This window comes from Mirounga angustirostris, unplaced genomic scaffold, assembly GCF_029215605.1.
Source record: "Mirounga angustirostris isolate CCGP_5_RB_7025 unplaced genomic scaffold, mMirAng1.0.hap1 SCAF_9, whole genome shotgun sequence".
In the NCBI taxonomy this organism is placed as follows: Eukaryota; Metazoa; Chordata; class Mammalia; order Carnivora; family Phocidae; genus Mirounga; species Mirounga angustirostris.
In genome coordinates, this window is record NW_026991717.1 from 4,756,111 (window position 1) to 4,772,505 (window position 16,395).

Genomic DNA, 16,395 nt, shown 5'->3' on the forward strand with positions numbered 1-16,395 from the left:
ATGGTTGGATCCTTCTGCTCTTGAGTTCTGAAACTGAAATGGTGATGCCACAGAACTCCCTGGACCCTCTGAGCCATTTTATGATGGATGTTGATGGAAAGAACACAAATACTTTGGCAGATCCGTGCAAGTCTAGTTGCTGCTTTGAAAATTTCCCTAATGAAGTCATTTACAACGTGAAAAGCTTTCTTAGGAACTTGGTTTGGGGGTGGGCAGTGAGTTACATTCCTCGACTGGAACCTTTCTTCTGTGAAGCTCTCCGTACCATAACCTCTTTTCATCCCCCTTTCCTGCTGCCTCAAAGCTAGACGTCAAGCTGCCAGGCAGCGCCCAGGGGGGCTCTGAGCCAGGTGTGACTGGCCACCAGTAGGGCCAGTGGCCCCTGCACTGAGTCAGCAGAGGACAGACCTGCTGTGCCAATGCAGTCATCTCAGGAGCAGGCCCACATGGAGGGGACACACAGAAAAGGGGCATCGAAGTCCATACCGGGGGCGGGGGGAGGGTAGTCCAGGCAAGTCTCCCTGGAGGAACAAAGGCTGGTACGGATCCCTGAAGGACAGGTGGGGACACAGGGAAGCCAGCAGCAGCAAAGGCAACAGCAGACCAAGGGCAGGGGAGCCAGAAACCTCAGTGGTTTAGCACGGCCCACACGGGGCCTGTGTGTCGGGAGCTGTGAATCACCCTACTGCGGAGTTTAAGTCCGGTAGGAGGTGGGAAGCCGCTCCCGGGAACGGCATGGTCAGATGTGCCGTTTCAGAAAGCTCGTGCTGGCGGCAGTGTGGGGGAGTCCCGCGGGGGGCTGGACGGGGGGGCAGGAGTGCTCAAGTGGTACCAGGGAGAGGAGAAAGCAGGGCCCTCACTAGGACGGCTCAAGGGCATCAGGAGGTGGAGATAATCCTGAGGACACTGGGGGCCCCGGTAGGCAAGGTCCCAGGACCTACTGGATGACACGGGCTTGGGAGAGGAGAGAACAGAAAATGCTTCCAGGTTTCTGACCTGGCTGTCCTCTTGGCTGGTGGAACTCCGGCCTCGGGGCCGGCAACCCCAGGAGGGAGCAGAGCTGGCCAAGGATCAACTTGGCCTCAACCCCTGCTGACACCGAGGGATGGGGTGAGTATAGGGGCAGCTCATTCAGACTTAGGTGCTCTGCAACAGTTAGGGCTGTTCTTCTGGGGTCTCACTCCAAGCCTACAGACAAGTTGCAGTCAACTGTTCTGGCTGGTTTTCTCCGTGGGGACCAATCCGCTCCTTACACTCCCACAGAAGGGCGGGGCTCACGTCATGAATTGACCTATCGATCCGCAGAGCCGCAGCTCAGCCTCCTGCCCAATCCCCCATGCGGCCGCACCCTCCGCGGGGCCAGGTGGCCCACAGGTGGGGACCCCTGGGCAGTGGCCCTGCAGAGCACCTCAGTGGTGGCGGAGGCCGCAGCCCATCCCACCACTCCTGCCCTCTAAGCATGGTGCACACACGCAGCTCACCTTTATCCTCTCTTTGCAGAGAAAGTAGGCAGTGGCGTGAAGCACGTCGGCAGAGTGTGTCGAGTTGTGGTAGGGGTTAGAAGAGTGGTAACTGGCTTCAATGATCTGTAACCACGATCTCAGCGTCGGCTCGGAGCAGTTCAAGAATTCACATATTCCGAAGCGAGCAAACATTTTGAGACCAAGATAAATCAAAGGCCTACAGAGAAAAACATGCACAGCCTTAAAACAAAGAAACGGGCCCAGTGTTGGGAGCCCTGAATAGGTTCAGACCCAACCAGCAAAGCGGAGCCAGTCTTCAGAGAGCGTGTGGGCAGCGAGGGAGCCCGCCCGGACAGTGCCGGGTGGCCCTTTCTCCCGGTAGCCACCACCCAGTGCCGGCTCTCTGTCCGTGTTCTCCACGGGCTGGGGTGAGGTGTGCTCGCCACCCCCTTCCTCATTCACACTTCTACTTGCACCAGTAGATTCCTCAAAATCAATGTAATGCCAGGCTTGAACCCTTGCCTCACCTTTGCACTCGCTGGACCTATGTTATTGGCCAGATGTCCGGTCTAGAAGCAAGTAAGTTTCTGAAGGTGGCATTATGAGCCAGACACCGTCACCTGTCATGTAACGGTCTCAGTAATCTGGAGGTGGGTGCCGCAGCATGAGGCTGTTTCCCCTGAGAAGGTGACCAACAGGCCACCAAGTCAGGCCCTTCCTTGAGAAGTTGCCTTGATCCGGCATCTGGCCTTCAGCTTGGAGAGTCAAGAGACAGCCATGCTGAGGCAGCATCCAGAGGCCATCTGGCCCACAGGGCTCGGACTGACCTGCCCTGGCCTGCCTCCCATGAATGCAGCGTCACTAACCTAGAAGCCAGGTGTTCGAAGGTTCATGTGCTTTCGGAGGATCCTTTCTACTGTCCTTGCCCACGTGCGGTACATGGAAACAGAAGACACTAGAAGGCTGACTCCTGGTGAGCATGCCTGAAGGGCAGGGCTGTCTTGGGGACAGACCGGAAGGAGGTGTGAAGAGTTAGTTATCCCACAGGCCAACAGAGCACACCTCTCCTGCAGCTCTGGGCCTGGCCACCACCTGACAGGGCAGCCTTCTCTGTGTGCCACGTCAACTACACCCCTGTGGCCAACTGTTCTTTTCCAGAGAGCACAAATCAGAAGGTAAAAATCCCGATCCCACCCTCACTCTGTGAGCACACCCAGATCAGGATGACTGGAGTTTTGGGAGGCTCTAGGCCTGTCACCAGCACAGCAACTGCGATCTGGGGACAGCTCTTAGCAAATGTGTCTGTTTGTGTATTTCTAATTTTTAGTTCTATCCTGAGTGGGACTCTGTGCCGCTGTCTCAACATATTACCACATACAGAAGACACTAATATCCGTATTTTATAGGAGAAACCGGAGCCACCCCGAGAAGGTGAGTCACTTGCTCAACTTCCCACTTGCCCTGAGTCTGCTGTCTCTGCAGGAGTGGCGACCTGGCCGCCCTCCCTGACCCCTGTAGGCCCAGGCCGTCAGGGGCACCTGCTGCCCAGCTCCTCTTTCCAGAGCCTCCCTCCCTGACCAGGCACGGGCTCTGGAAGGACCACACTCCTTGGATGGCTTTTTCCACAGAGGCGCTCAGAGCTAAGCTGTGTGTCTGCCAGGCTGCACGTGGACTCACCTTTTATGTGTGGCAGCCTCCAGTTCAAATATATTAAAGTCCCAGTACTCCTCGTTTTCCATGGCCCGAGCTATCCGTGGGGGGACGTCGTGAAGGGAGATGGGGGCGTTTATACTGCTGGGCATCTGCTGAAGATCTGCAGAGGGATGTGGTTTGGAGAACAAAGTTAATAGGCTTTACAGTATTTACTGCTTCGGGGGACAGCTACCTTGTGCAGTTTTTAGGACCTACCAAGAAACTTGTTACTGATGAGAAAAATGAACTGGAAACCTGACTGGAACACCTGTTTTCATCATTTCGGTGTCACCATAATATTGTCAGTGCTCCAAAAAATTAAAAAGTTCAAACTTACTTTTTGTTGAGAGAACATACTCATTCCCGGATAGTCTTCGCAAACCATCCTGATGAAAATCAAGGAAACAAGAAAAAGAGAAGTCATAACTATTCCTCACTTCTGGAAGACGGTGGGACAGTCGGTCCCCGAGGAGAGCTGAGGGCAGCCTCTCCACCAAGGCGCCCCGAGTGCCCCTGTGGGCAACCACTGGACTCAGTTACCTGGCGCAGAGGACACAAATCGATGCCGGGAAAACTGGCTAAGCTCAGGGGCCGCACCAGCGGGGTGAGCTTGCTTGAGGCCCCGGAGACCAGCACTGCCGGGGTCCTCAGCGCTGCTTCGGTGTCTCAGGGACAACTGGCTTCTCCCCTCCAGCCTCCCCCACCATTTTCTTGCCACCCTCCTTGCCACGGTGGACATCGGCTTCCTCTGGGAAAGTGGATTCTTCCTGACCTTGCACACACCCTGAGCCCTCCTGCTGCCTCTCAGGGTGAGAGCCCTCCCAGACCACTGCACGAGCCCCTAGCAGCCCCTCCCTCCCACCCTCCTTCTCTTCCCCCCCTCACGCCACGGAATGGTCCCACTCCACCCCCCATCATCTTCACCCCTCACCGACGAGCTGGAGGTGCCTTTGCTTCAAATAGGCCGGATCATGGTCTGACATTACCGTCCCCGGGAACCGCCCACCCTGCAGATTACTGCCTGAAACCTTGTTTTTAAGAAACCAAGTGAACTTCAGAGAGCAGGCACTGCGAGGAGAGGGGAGTTTTTGTGGGTTTTTTTTTTTGGTGCTGGTGAGGTGAATTTCACTTCTGACCAAGACAAGAAGTGACGGACAGTGATAGAATGATTTGTTTCCCACAAAGTTGTTCTTCCCCTGTGAGACCACTCTGCTACATGGGCTGGAAGCCTCCAGGACCCCTGAGAGCCCATGGTCCGAAGCCACCAAATCTGTGCAGGATGTTCTGGAAGGAAACCGTGCCCCATCCCCTGGTGCCTCTTCAAACATATGTAGTCTTTCTGGTTCGTCAGCTGGTAGGAAACATTTCATATATATACTTTTTTCTGCCCTAGTTTTCAAAATCTTTAAAATAATTAAGTTTTGCTTAAATTCCTCATAGGATCCCTAAGCAAAAATGGAGAGCCCAGCCCAGCAGACTGTCTAGAATATGCTCTTCCCTTCTCTGCTTTGAGCTGAGGTCTCCCTGGGCAGCAGGCAACAGGGCGGGTGACGGCTCTGGCCAGAAAGCAGTGGAGCCGGGGTGATGGCAGGGTGCAGGCCAGCCCATAAACAAATAACCTCTGGGAAAACAGACAAGAACAGAAGACTCTAGCCAGCAGCCTGGTCAAATGTACTTACAGACATTAAGCCCCCAACAAGGTCATTGGCATGAGGATCATCATCCTTAGCACCAAACTGTGGTGAATATAATTCAGTGGTTCTTAGAATTTCCAGGACACGGTCTAAGGCTTCCGTCACAGCCATGGGGCTGCTTTCCTGGGCAGCATTGATAATGTTGATTACCTACAACATGGAAAGAAGACTTGAGTTTCATAACCTTACAAACAGTGGGAGAGCGATCCAGAGGGGCAGGCTGGCCACAGTGCTCCAGGCTAACTTAAGACTAGCCTCAGTGTTCAAGTCCCACACCCTCTCTCTTTAGAGAGGGCCACTTCCTACAACTAGGAGAGCATTATCGTCGTTGCAGGCCTGTTTCCTCTCACTAGAAACACTCAACCCCGAGAGCCAGGGCCTTCTGTGCGGGCTTGGTGGAGACCGTCCACAAACTGCTCCACCTTGGTGATGGGCGCCTCGATCGTCATGGAATGTATCCGGGCCATGGAGGAGTGTCGCCTCTGGCTGCCAACTGTGGGGAGACCACATGACGCAGAGATCAGAGTATGTACGGCCCCAGGCACCTGTTGACAGCTGAGGGCTCCGGGCCCTCCCTGGCTCCCCCCACCTCCCCCAGGGCCTCCGTGGGCCCAGCTGCACGATGAAGGGGCAGGACCGGAACTGCGTGTCCACAACGAGTGCCACCCCATCCCAACAAGCCTGGGGTTCGGGCAGAACCAACTGTGCTTCCTTCAGTCCTAGGCACTAGGATGCACGTGCCCCCCCCAGACTGGACTTCTGATGTCACAGGCCAGAGAAAAAACAGAGGAAACAATCTAGCAAGTCAAGGCCAAACAGTTAGCCTCTTTCTGCGTTTATAACAATAAGGCTTTTAATATTCAGTTTGCCGCTATCTAGGAGCAAAAATGTTCTGGAAGACAATGCCACACAAGCTCTTTGTCTTATATATGTCAGGAGCAATAAACACAATTCCCCCTTAACCGAAATACATGAGTTTTTGTTTAAATTTCTCAAGGCAGCTTTTGGTGCTCTCCACAGTGATGCTTAATCTACATCAATGAGGGAAACCCCTCACATGAGACAGGAGGCAACTCTTGGGCTCTGTCTGAAGTTTGTTCATGTTCTGGTGCTCCTGTCAAGATACGGTTCCTCTGGGGTAAAGTGAAGGCCGGGCAGTGTGCAGGCAGGAAAAAAACATACACATAGAGTTCTGTGTGTCTCCCTGAAAGCCCCACTGTCAGGCCAAATGCTGTTTACCACAGACTGTTCCACAGCCTGATACATCAGCCTTGGTTCACCAAACTGAGGTCTAAGGAGAAGCACGGGGCAAGATGAACCAACTCAGGGGCTCTTAGGTACTTTAAATTTTGGGGACCCACAACACTCCTTACATCTGATTTTGGTGACCAGCATATGGTTGCCAACTTTCCATTCTACCCAATGAGGTCATTAAACCAAAAATAAAATCCACTGTTTTATCACTAATCATAAGAGGACCTGTTCTCATTTAAAAAATGTCATGAAAGTGACATATGCTTATAAAAAATGAAACCAGTATAAATAAAGTAAGAAGAAGAACTACAGGGCATAAAGGCTGCCTTATGTGCAGAAAGTCCAAAGGAATTTATAAATACTACTCTGACAACCAACGAGCAAGTTTATCAAGGTTACCGGGTACAAGGCCAGCTCTAGTTCTATAAACTAGCAACAAACAATTAGAAATTGAAATACAAAACACTATTATGAAAGCACCAAACCCACCAATATTTAGGAATATATGTAAGAAAAGATGTGTAGGATTTACACACTGAAAATGCAAAACGCTGCTGAGAGAAAACAAAAGCCACCTGAAGGGAGACACAGAAGGCATCCATGGTTTGAAAGATTCAGTATCATTGAGATTTCCATTTCCCCTAAACCCATCTATAGATTCAAGACACTCCCAGATGCAAGCCCAGGAGGTGGCGTGTGTGTGTGCGTGTGTGTGAGTGAGCTAACAAGCTGATGCTAACTGCTGTATGGAAACACAGAGGGCCTAGGATGGCAAAGACAATCGTGAAGAACAACTTTACGCTACGAGGTAAGAAGGCTTACTGGAGAGGATGTGGCAATCAATAGTGGTATTGGTGCACGTGCAGACCGACAGAACAAGGAAAACCGAAGAGTCCAGAAAATGACCATATATTTATAGTCACCTGATTACAATAATGGCGCTGCTGCAAAAAAAATGGTTTTCTCAATATGGTGGTGGGCCAACTGGACTTCCACGTGGGGGGAAAATTCATCCTTGATCCCTATCCTCACCAGATATAAAAATTAATTTGAAATGAATCACAGACCTAAGGTGAAAGATAAAATAAAGCTTCTCCAAGAAAACACAGGTGAATATCTTGACCTTGGGCGAGAGAAAGATTTCTTGAACAGGACACAAAAAAGCACCAGCTTATAATAGAAAACATTGATAAAATGAGCTTTATTAAAATTAAGAACTCCTGTTCACATTAAGGACCATCAAGAGAGTGAAAAGCAAACCAGAGACTAACAAAATATATTTGTGATGCATGTAATCCAACAGGATCCATATCTAGAATATATAAAGAATTCCTACAAACCAGTGAGATAAACAGCCCGATTATAAAAACAGGCAAGATATCTGAACAGCACTTCAAAAGAGAACGTCCAAATGGTCCGTAAACAGATGAAAGGGGTACTCCACTTCATTCATCATCAGGAAAATTAAAATTAAAACCATATCCACCAGGATGGCTGAAATGCCGAGATACCCAAGTGTGGGAGGTTGCAAAGCAACGGGACTACTCACACATCAGCAGTGGGCAGGAACGTGGGACAACACCTTGTGGACAGACGTCTGCAGCTGCCCAGAGGCCAGCAATTCCACTTCTAGGTAGGACAGGAACGCATAAGAACATTCATGCAGCCTTACTCTTACCAGCCCCAAAGTGGGAAGAGAACACAGATGCCCATGAATGAGAGAATGGATCAAGGGCAGCACATCCCTCCAGCAGGGGACTGCACGCAGTAGAAAGGACGAACTCCTGGCACGTCTAACCACACAGAGGGATCTCAAGAACACTGAGGGAAAGAAGTCAGACGCCGGGCGTGCAGGCTGTATGGTTCCATGTCTTCGAAGCACAAGAAGAGGCCAGACAGCCTTACAGGGCTGGAAATCTAGGGGCTGCCTCGATGTGGTACAAGGTGTGTGAGTGCATGCATGCGTGCGTGCGTGGTTTCTGTATCTGCTTTGGATGGTGGTTACCCGAGCTCATGGAACTGTCCAAACTCACAGAACCGAACACTTAATACCTGAATTTCACTGTGGGTAAACTAAACTCAGTTAAAAATAGTGATAAAAAACCAGAGACATGCAGAGCCTCAGTGGCTGCGCGGCTGGGCGGCCCACTCTTGATTTCGGCTCAGGTCATGATCTGAGGGTCCTGGGATGGAGCCCTGAGTCGGGCTCTGCGCTCAGCCGAGGAGTCGGCTTGTGGATTCTCCCTCTCCTTCTCCCTCTGCCACCCCCCACTCCAGCTCCCTCCCTCCCTCTCTCTCAAATAATCTTTTAAAAAAATAAAAATAAAACCCCAAACTATTAAAGAAAAACGTTTACCTCTTAAAAATACAGAAATGGACCAAGTCAGCCTAAGGACAAATATTAGTAAGAGCATGGGAGGAAGACCGTTGTGGGGAAGGGTGACCCTGTCCCTGCCCCCTCTGCCCGAGGACCATGGGGGTGCACGGGCATAGCCCTCCGTGCACAGGATAACTGTCCCCATTTCACGGTGATGAAAGGGAAGCACAGAAGTCTACCGCCAAGGTTGCACACGAAGTAGATGACCTTGGGACTGGAATCAAGGTCACTCTGAGGCCAAAGCCCATGCTCTGGCCTGTGACACCACACCGCTCCCCTCGCAGCAGGGTGGGGTCTGTGCAGGATCTCCAGTGTTTTCTGAGCCTCACAACAAACCTGAGGGCACCGGATCTCCGTTGTCTCATCTGAGTTGCCACTGCCCTGGAAAGTTGTGGCTTTTTATCTAGTACCAACCAACTCCTTATGCTTCCCCATTCATCTCTGGGTCAAAGAAAGCACACAGCTAGCAGTGATATTTGCCTCCATACGGTATTAGTAATTTTCATCACATTTTAAATACTACTAGATCATTCAGGCCACATATCTACGTAATCTTAAAAATTATTTTCCAATTAAAACTTAGTATTTGCTTAGTAAGAGTCTTTCACGTGCCCACATGCAGCTCACCTCCCCACCAAAAGGTTAAGTTTCCATGGCAAACTGCAACACACAATGGAATATATGAAGAATTTCCAAATGCATTATGTATTACCCATACAATTACAGCAGATAAACTGACATCCTCTGCTGTTAACAGTTTAGAAAATCAACTATAGGATGGATAGTAAAATGTATGTGTTTTTCTTTATTCCCTAACTCCATCAAAAGGCTGAGAATGGAGCCCACTGGCAGGAGTCGGAGGAGGGGGAAATGGACACAGGTTGCTAGAGGGTCCCCTCCCCGGTCTTGAACTGGAGGGGGGCAGTGACCCGGAGAGGAGACTGGGGACGGATGTCAGGTATTCACGTGTCCAACATTTTCTCCTTGTCTTTGTCACCTACCTTCGCTTGTTCGAGAAGCAAGAGTTCTGACATCTAGTGAGCTTTTCCTTCTGTCTTTATGTTTGCCTGACTGATGATCTGTGGAAACAATTAAACTATAAATCACCTCTTCAAAAGGATTTTAACAACGTATTAGGAAAATTACAGATCTAAAATTTTTAAATAACAAAATTTATGATTTAGAACACCAATTAAGAAGACACAAAAATCAACAGAGTGCCCAGAGATGATGACTTTGTTTGACCAATGAGGTTTTAAGTGGGGGGGGGGGGGGTGACTTTCTCAGAATGTCCCAACTGGTACAGTCATAAACAAGTGCTTTACAGGTTCCAGATTACATAATTACAGAGTCCTGTGATGTAAAGTAAAAACTAGAAGAAATCAACTCAGGAAAATTTTTCCTATTACACTTCTATATAATCAAGTAAAATGGTGAAAAAATTTTGATTGTCACCCATCCTTGCCCCAAAGGGAAAAAAAATTTTTTTTTAACAGTACACATTTTAAAATGTCCCAGGGAAGAATGTATCTCTCTTTTCAAGCATGGTATAGGGAACACTAGTTTGGAGTCTATTTCAAATGACAGTTTGTCTTTCTCCCCGCTGCCCCCACTTCCTGTGAGCGGGGCCACTGCTCTTCCAGGCTCCCAAGAGGGGCTGTCTTTGACTCCTCTCTCCCCCTGACCCCATGCCAATCAATGACAAGGCAGAGCTGACTTTCCTTCCAGCCCCCTCCTCTGGGCACCTGCTGGGTGTTACACATACTGCTGAGCCTCTCCAACCTGTCCCCATCTCACAGACATCGAAACCGGGAACTGCCCTGCTGATGAGCAATCACCGAGCCGGCGCGCTCGCTGAGCCTCCCACCCGTGGTCTACATCTGCTCAGCTCCTTGTTGCTACATCGGAAGGAAACAGTTCAGTTCTTACCTGACTTGACTATGGTACTAGACACACTGACCAGTCTTTCTGGAAACTCCTGGTTCTCCATCTGTCCCTTTACTCTTCCTTCCTAACTTCCCTCTTCCTCAGCCCCCCTCTTCATGGTTCCCCTCTCCTTGATCCCAAGGTTTTGTCCTTAGCTCTTCTGGTCTTCCCAGACAATGCATCTCCTTGGGAGATCTCATTTCTTCTTGCAGCTTTAACTAGCTGCTGTGTTGCTGTCTCATCCCAGGCTTCTCCTGAGAGCCAGACTCCTATCTCAACTGGCCACCAGCCCCCTCCCGTCGGACACCCCAGGCACTTCCAGTGCACTCATCATCTTCCCCCAGATCTGCTGAAGTTGGAAACAAGTCATACACTTCTCCCTTCTTCTCCCTCAACTGCCCAGCTCAATCTACACATTTTATCTCCTAACTAGGTCTTCAATCTACTCCTGCTCTGTCCCTGTCCTAGCTCAGACACTCACCATCCTCCTCTGGATTAGAATGACAGCCTCCCTCACTGGTACCACAGTCCCCAATCTTGTCCCCTTCATTCCATTCTCTGTGGGCAGCATGGGTCAAAGTACTGCAGCTCAAACCGATCTGCTTCCTGGCTGCCAGTCAAGGACAGGACAGTCCCGCCGTATTCTGTCCAGATGCTCACTCCCTCAAAGTGGAACATCCCCCCACCCCCCTCCAGCCAGAAACAGACCCTGGCCTGTCTCCTTCCTCTGAGCTCCATGGAGGTTACATCCCCACAGCCACCTGGTAAGACGGCACTGAACATACGAGGTGGCTCTCGCATGCTTCTCCCTTGTAGCCATCCACAGACAGTCACTGGGCACCTCCCCTGTGCCGGGACCTACACCAGGCATTAGGGATACAAAGACAAATAAGGTATGGTCCAGGTCCACAATCAGGCTGGGATGGAGGGAAACAAAGGCAGGTGAACTAGGAGGTACAGTAATAGCTTTGAAGGGCAGAAGGAGTCCCGAGGAGAAAAGGCAGGTTTTCCTCTGGGAAAGGGGGGCAGAGAGCAGGTAAGTTAGGTTTTGTACACGGAGCCACGAAGAGGCGGCGGCATTTCCAGGAGGAGGAAGCTGCTTGTGCCTGTGGAGATGTGGCTGCAGAGAAGGAAATGCACTGCGTGCACCAAGGACCAGAATATGGCAAAAGTGGAAGGAGAGAAGCAGGCTTTCCAGGCTCTCATTTGTACCGAACGTTTCAAAGTTATTTTATCGCTATGTACATACTCCATCTTCCTGCTCCCAAGAGCCTCAGTGAGGTCCCTGCTCCCCGCTGGAGCCTGGCAGCATCGTGTAGACCAATCTCAAACAGCTTGCACCTGCTGGGGGGGGGCCGACTCTCAGAAGCTGACTCGGGGACCACTGGGGGATGACGGCAAGCCCTGAAGGAGCACGAGTCCAGGCCCTCTCACCTAGTGAGTGCACCACAAATATGGAGTGCTCGAGGCACCTGGCCTATTAATGGACAGAAGGCTAGTAGGCCTCCAAATACCAGGGCGTGGGCTCAGCACCACCTGTGACTTCAGCTCTCTGCTCTCGATTTCCTGTTGCATCAAACGTGATCCTTCCACACCACCCACCGCTTGAGCAGTAAATCCAGGGAACGGGGAGCGGCAGTGAGGATGGCAGGCATTCATGTGAACAGCAGTTGCCTCCATTCCTACAGCAACGGGTGCTCTGGAAGGAGAAGATGGGGAAGCCGAGAACTGGGTGTCCGGCAGGACTTGCCGGGAACACAGCAGACTTTCAGAGAACTTTCCGGGACCCTCCCAACAGTTCAAGCATTATATGGAATGCTTGCTCTGCCCTGGGACCACCGACCTCCCAAAAGCCAGCTCCTGGTCAGTCCTCCTCCTCCCTGGCCTCTCTACCTCCACTGCCGGAGAAAGCTTGCCTGCTCCAGATGCAGAGCAGCGCCCCAAGTCCTGCCAGCGGTCTAGGAGGCCTGTGTCCACAGGCCCGACCCTGTAGCACCCAGGAGTACCTGTAAGAGACGCTGACGCCCCAGGCCATGCTGCCTGGCCTGCCACTTGTCACCTTCCCGGGGAGGCTGTTCCTGCCCCTCACCTCATCCTCTGCGCTACCCCGCCCCCTACCCATGAAACATAGACTGCAGGTTTCTCACCAGCAGAGAGACACACTGCCGGGCACGTGGTGGCTGTGCACAGAATGCTGGTTGCATGAATGACTGCCACATCCCCTGTCTGCTACTGCTGGGCTCCCATGCACAGAGCTGTCTTCTTGCCTCCCTCCCCTCCTCTCACCAGGAGCACTGCCCCATGGCCCTGGCCTCTCCGTATGCCACTGGACAGCTCCACAGGGCCGTTCCAGGCACCCTAGATGGACCAAGTTCAAATCTAAACTCGCTGAATTCTCCCTGCACAAACCTGCTCTTTCTCCTGTACTTCTTAGTTTCATTCACATCATGCAGTGGTCAAGCTAGAAATTGTGGGGACATTCTCTAGTGTTTTCCCTTCATCCCTCATACTGAGCTGCTTCCCAGGACTGATTATACCGAAGTATCTCCGAATCCAGTCTCTTTGCCTCTTTTCTCCACACCATCACCATGACTATCTTTACTGGAAGGGACCCCTTTTCATTTACCTATTTAAGGAAAGACTCCCCGGCCCTCCTCTGCTTACAGGATGAAATCCAAGCTGGTCTGACTCAGCCTCGCCTGTCTCGATGGCTTTGTGCGTGCAGCTCGTCCCTCCAGGAATGCTCTTCCTGTCCTTGGGCTGACCCCTCCCTCTGTCCCAGACACGGGCTCAACCATGTCATCACTGCTGGGAAGTGCTTCCCAGTTCACCCCTGTGGTACAAAGGACAGTCTATGCAGATTATTGCCCCCGTCCATCTGACAGTGAACTCCCATGTTCATCTCTGGCTGCCTGAAGCCAGGTTCCGGGCTCGGTCCAGACCACCTGCAGGTTTACAGAGTGGACAGCTGCCACACTGAGTGTCTTGGCTGAGACTCAGTATCATGTGAAAACAATACAGAGGCCAGGAAAAAGGGGCCAGGTGCTGGGAACATATTATTTTCCTGGACCCCCAGAATCCCCTTTCTCATGACGGCCACTACAGAAGGGGGAAGGCGAGAGACCCCCCCCCTGCTCCATTCTGTGTCAGCGACAGAGTGGACAGTGACCCAGGCCAGCCGGATGAGTGCTTCCGCCGGAGTCTGGTGGGGCAGGGCAGCAGGGCTGTGGGGGAACCACTCTGCCACGCTGGTGGCGGCACCAGGGCACACCTTCCACAGAAGGGGTGGCCGCCCAGCTTCCTGTCATTCCTGCCCTTCTTCTCCGACTGATTCTTAAGCTTTTTGGTGCAACTGTGAGCCCCCCGATTTCCTTTGAGGAACTCCTTTTCTGCTTTAGAAGTGCTTGTGCTGTGTGTAAAACCAAGGGTTGTGGCTGGTCCGGGGCCTACGACAGCGTCACTGCCTTCCCAAGGCAAGACATTTGGCAGTCTTTGGGACATCAAGGTGGGTATGCTGCCAGGGACGGGAGGGAGACCTGACAGCCAGCCAGCTCAGCGGGCTGCGATGGGAAGACTCCACAGTGGGCACTGATCACAAAGTGGGCTAACAGAACGGCCCAGCCGTCCCTCCAAGGAAGGGAGTCCTTCCTTGCCTAACACCGAGCACTGTGTCACTGACTCTGCCCGACACTGAGGTGGCACTGAAGCCTTCTGACCCTCAGAAACCGAGTTTCCTTCTCTGTAATAAAGAGGTCTTAATAACAGCCAGGCCTACTTCACAGGGCTCTTCCGGAAGAAAAAAAAAAAAATCCAAGTAAAGGCACCCCATGATCTTGCAGTGTAAGGGTCACTGTCCTGGCAGAGGCCTACATGTGTGGCCCCCATCCTGACCCCTCCGGTCCTACAGTTTGGCCCTCCTGACCCTGCATTTCCACAGGTCATAAGTGTGTTCTGGGATGCAAGAGCCAAGGTCCCTCTCGGCCTCTGCCTCTGCCCTCCTGTGTGTGTGTGGCCGGTTGGGACCATGATCCACGCTTCCCCTTCTCCCTTCCCCGACTTCAGTAACTCATTCCGGCTCCCCGCTCCCTCTCTGAGCCCAGTGCCCGTGGGTCTCCAGGAACTGCCTTCCCTGCTCCTGCCCTGCCATGTCTTCCTCAGTAACCTCGAAGCCTGTGCCCCCCCGTACCCCCCTGGGCTCCACTTCGTCACGTCCACACCTAAGTTACTTGTGAATGCTTTGCTGGCCAGCAAGTTTACATCTCCAGGCCCCACCTCTTTACAGAACACAGGGACAAGGGCGCCGGTATGCAACAGAAAGTGGTAGAAAGAGCGAAGAGATGAGTGAACACACAAACCCCAGACCTCACGAGGAACACTTTCCAAATCCATCCTGCCCAGCCCTAGGGCCATGCCCCGCATCTCCAGACCTACAAACTGCCTCTCCGATGACTCCTTCCTGCCTCCCTCTCTCTGGTCCCACCACCATCCATCCACTCCCCTCTTTTCCTCCTGTCAGCACCTTGCAATGCCGTGGCCATTGCTTTCTCTCCTCTAGCCTGCAGCATTATTGGTATGCCTGTCTCTGGTCCCTCCTCCTACGGAATCTCTGCTCCACACTGCTCTACGAGGTTCTTAAGAGCTCAGAAGTCAGCACACCACTCCCTGCTCAAAAGTCCTCAGACTCCCACTGCCTACAGATGAAAATCCTCATCTCCTACCTGGCATCCAGGGATCCTTCACAATCCCAACTCCCCTTTCCACGCTGATCAAATTTTATTCCTGCTCTTTCTCAAACATGCTCTGACCTTTCCCTCTTCTAGGACTGTTTTTATTTCTGGGATGCTTTCCTCCCACACCCCTCTCCTTGGTCGAGTCTACCTCCCCTAACTGGAACCTTCCCCTCTAGGTCATCATGGTACCACTAGCCCTTTCCCACCCACTACTCCTCACTTCTTATCACTGCTCTGTCCCCTGTGGACAGTCGCTCTTCTTTCCAGGTCAAAGCCCTGCCTGCCCCCGCAGGGAGCTGCCCAGTGTGTGCTTCCGAGCTTTGGAGCGGGCCGTCAGCATTCCAATGCCAGCTCTGTGTCCTACACGGACAATCCTTGGGCGAATCGGCCCTGCAGTTTCCTTACCCGTAAAAAGGGACCTTCAGCCACAAAATGTCTACCCCACTGGTTCACTGCAAGGCTTCAATTAAATATGCTGTCATTTAAGCACTTGGCAGGGTGTTTTATGCACAGTAAATGCTCAGAAAAACACAAGGGACGCATTCCCGGAATGAACGAATGATGTTCTGGTACTGCAGCGAGCACGTCCCTAACAGCCGAGGGATGGAGGCTCCTTGGGTGTGACGCAGAGCCTCGGGCGTGGAGCTCCAGAAGCTCGGCACCATCACAGGCCGGCCTCTCACCGGCGACCGCCTGAGGAGGAAGGCGGCTAGCTGAGGCCCCCGCACATGCTTGAGGGAAACGGGCAATTCCGGGCCAGGGAAAAACATGCGCGGGAACACGGACGTGGGGACGAGTGAGTGGGTGGTGTCTGAGGCACAACAGGGGACAGATATGAGGTGAGCCAAGTCTGATGGGGTCCAGCTACCGCCCCATGGGCTGCAGGGGACTACGGTCAGGGGGTGAAGATGTCCTGCTCGAGTACTGTCTGTAGTCTGACACTCAGCACTGCTGCCTCGTCAAGTGCAGGTGGGGCCAACAAGTCACTCTTCCCTCCACACCTCTTGATGCAAGTTCATGAATCTGAGGCGACCAGTTCTCCCCCCAGAGGCTGAGACCCACCCCAGGACGCCTGTCAGAATGCCCATGAGTGCTCAGGCCCTTCGGCTCATCAACCATACTGGGCAGTTAGGGAGAGACACGCTGCCGCGGTGCTGGGAAGATACAGTCCCCCCGGTGCACAAGGCGAGCTCGGCAGAGTAAGGGCCTGGTTTTATCTTTTCCACAAGCCTGATGACCCCTAAGAATGAACGTGGAGC

The 16,395-nt window shown here is 52.3% G+C and overlaps 1 protein-coding gene and 1 long non-coding RNA gene across 7 annotated transcripts in view; both read right to left on the minus strand.

Moving 5' to 3' along the window:
* The window catches only part of PDE8A (phosphodiesterase 8A), a 143,416-nt gene that overhangs the window by 23,023 nt on the left and 103,998 nt on the right, over positions 1-16,395 (minus strand). For 5 of the 6 annotated variants that reach the window (XM_045899328.3, XM_064569828.1, XM_045899327.3 and 2 more), the window contains 6 exons: positions 9,482-9,559; positions 5,272-5,342; positions 4,835-4,999; positions 3,493-3,541; positions 3,141-3,276; positions 1,482-1,680 (listed from right to left, as the gene is read on the minus strand). In XM_045899328.3, the coding sequence (XP_045755284.1) occupies positions 1,482-1,680; positions 3,141-3,276; positions 3,493-3,541; positions 4,835-4,999; positions 5,272-5,342; positions 9,482-9,559 (698 nt within the window). Of the gene's footprint in view, positions 1-1,481; positions 1,681-3,140; positions 3,277-3,492; positions 3,542-4,834; positions 5,000-5,271; positions 5,343-7,652; positions 7,733-9,481; positions 9,560-16,395 lie in introns of all 6 variants that reach the window. The other variant, XM_064569829.1, reaches the window with a different exon arrangement.
* Positions 9,743-16,395, minus strand: LOC135361519 (uncharacterized). The gene is made up of 2 exons (XR_010404809.1): positions 11,656-16,395; positions 9,743-11,264 (listed from the first exon to the last, which is right to left on the minus strand). It is a non-coding gene; the product is annotated as an uncharacterized LOC135361519 (long non-coding RNA).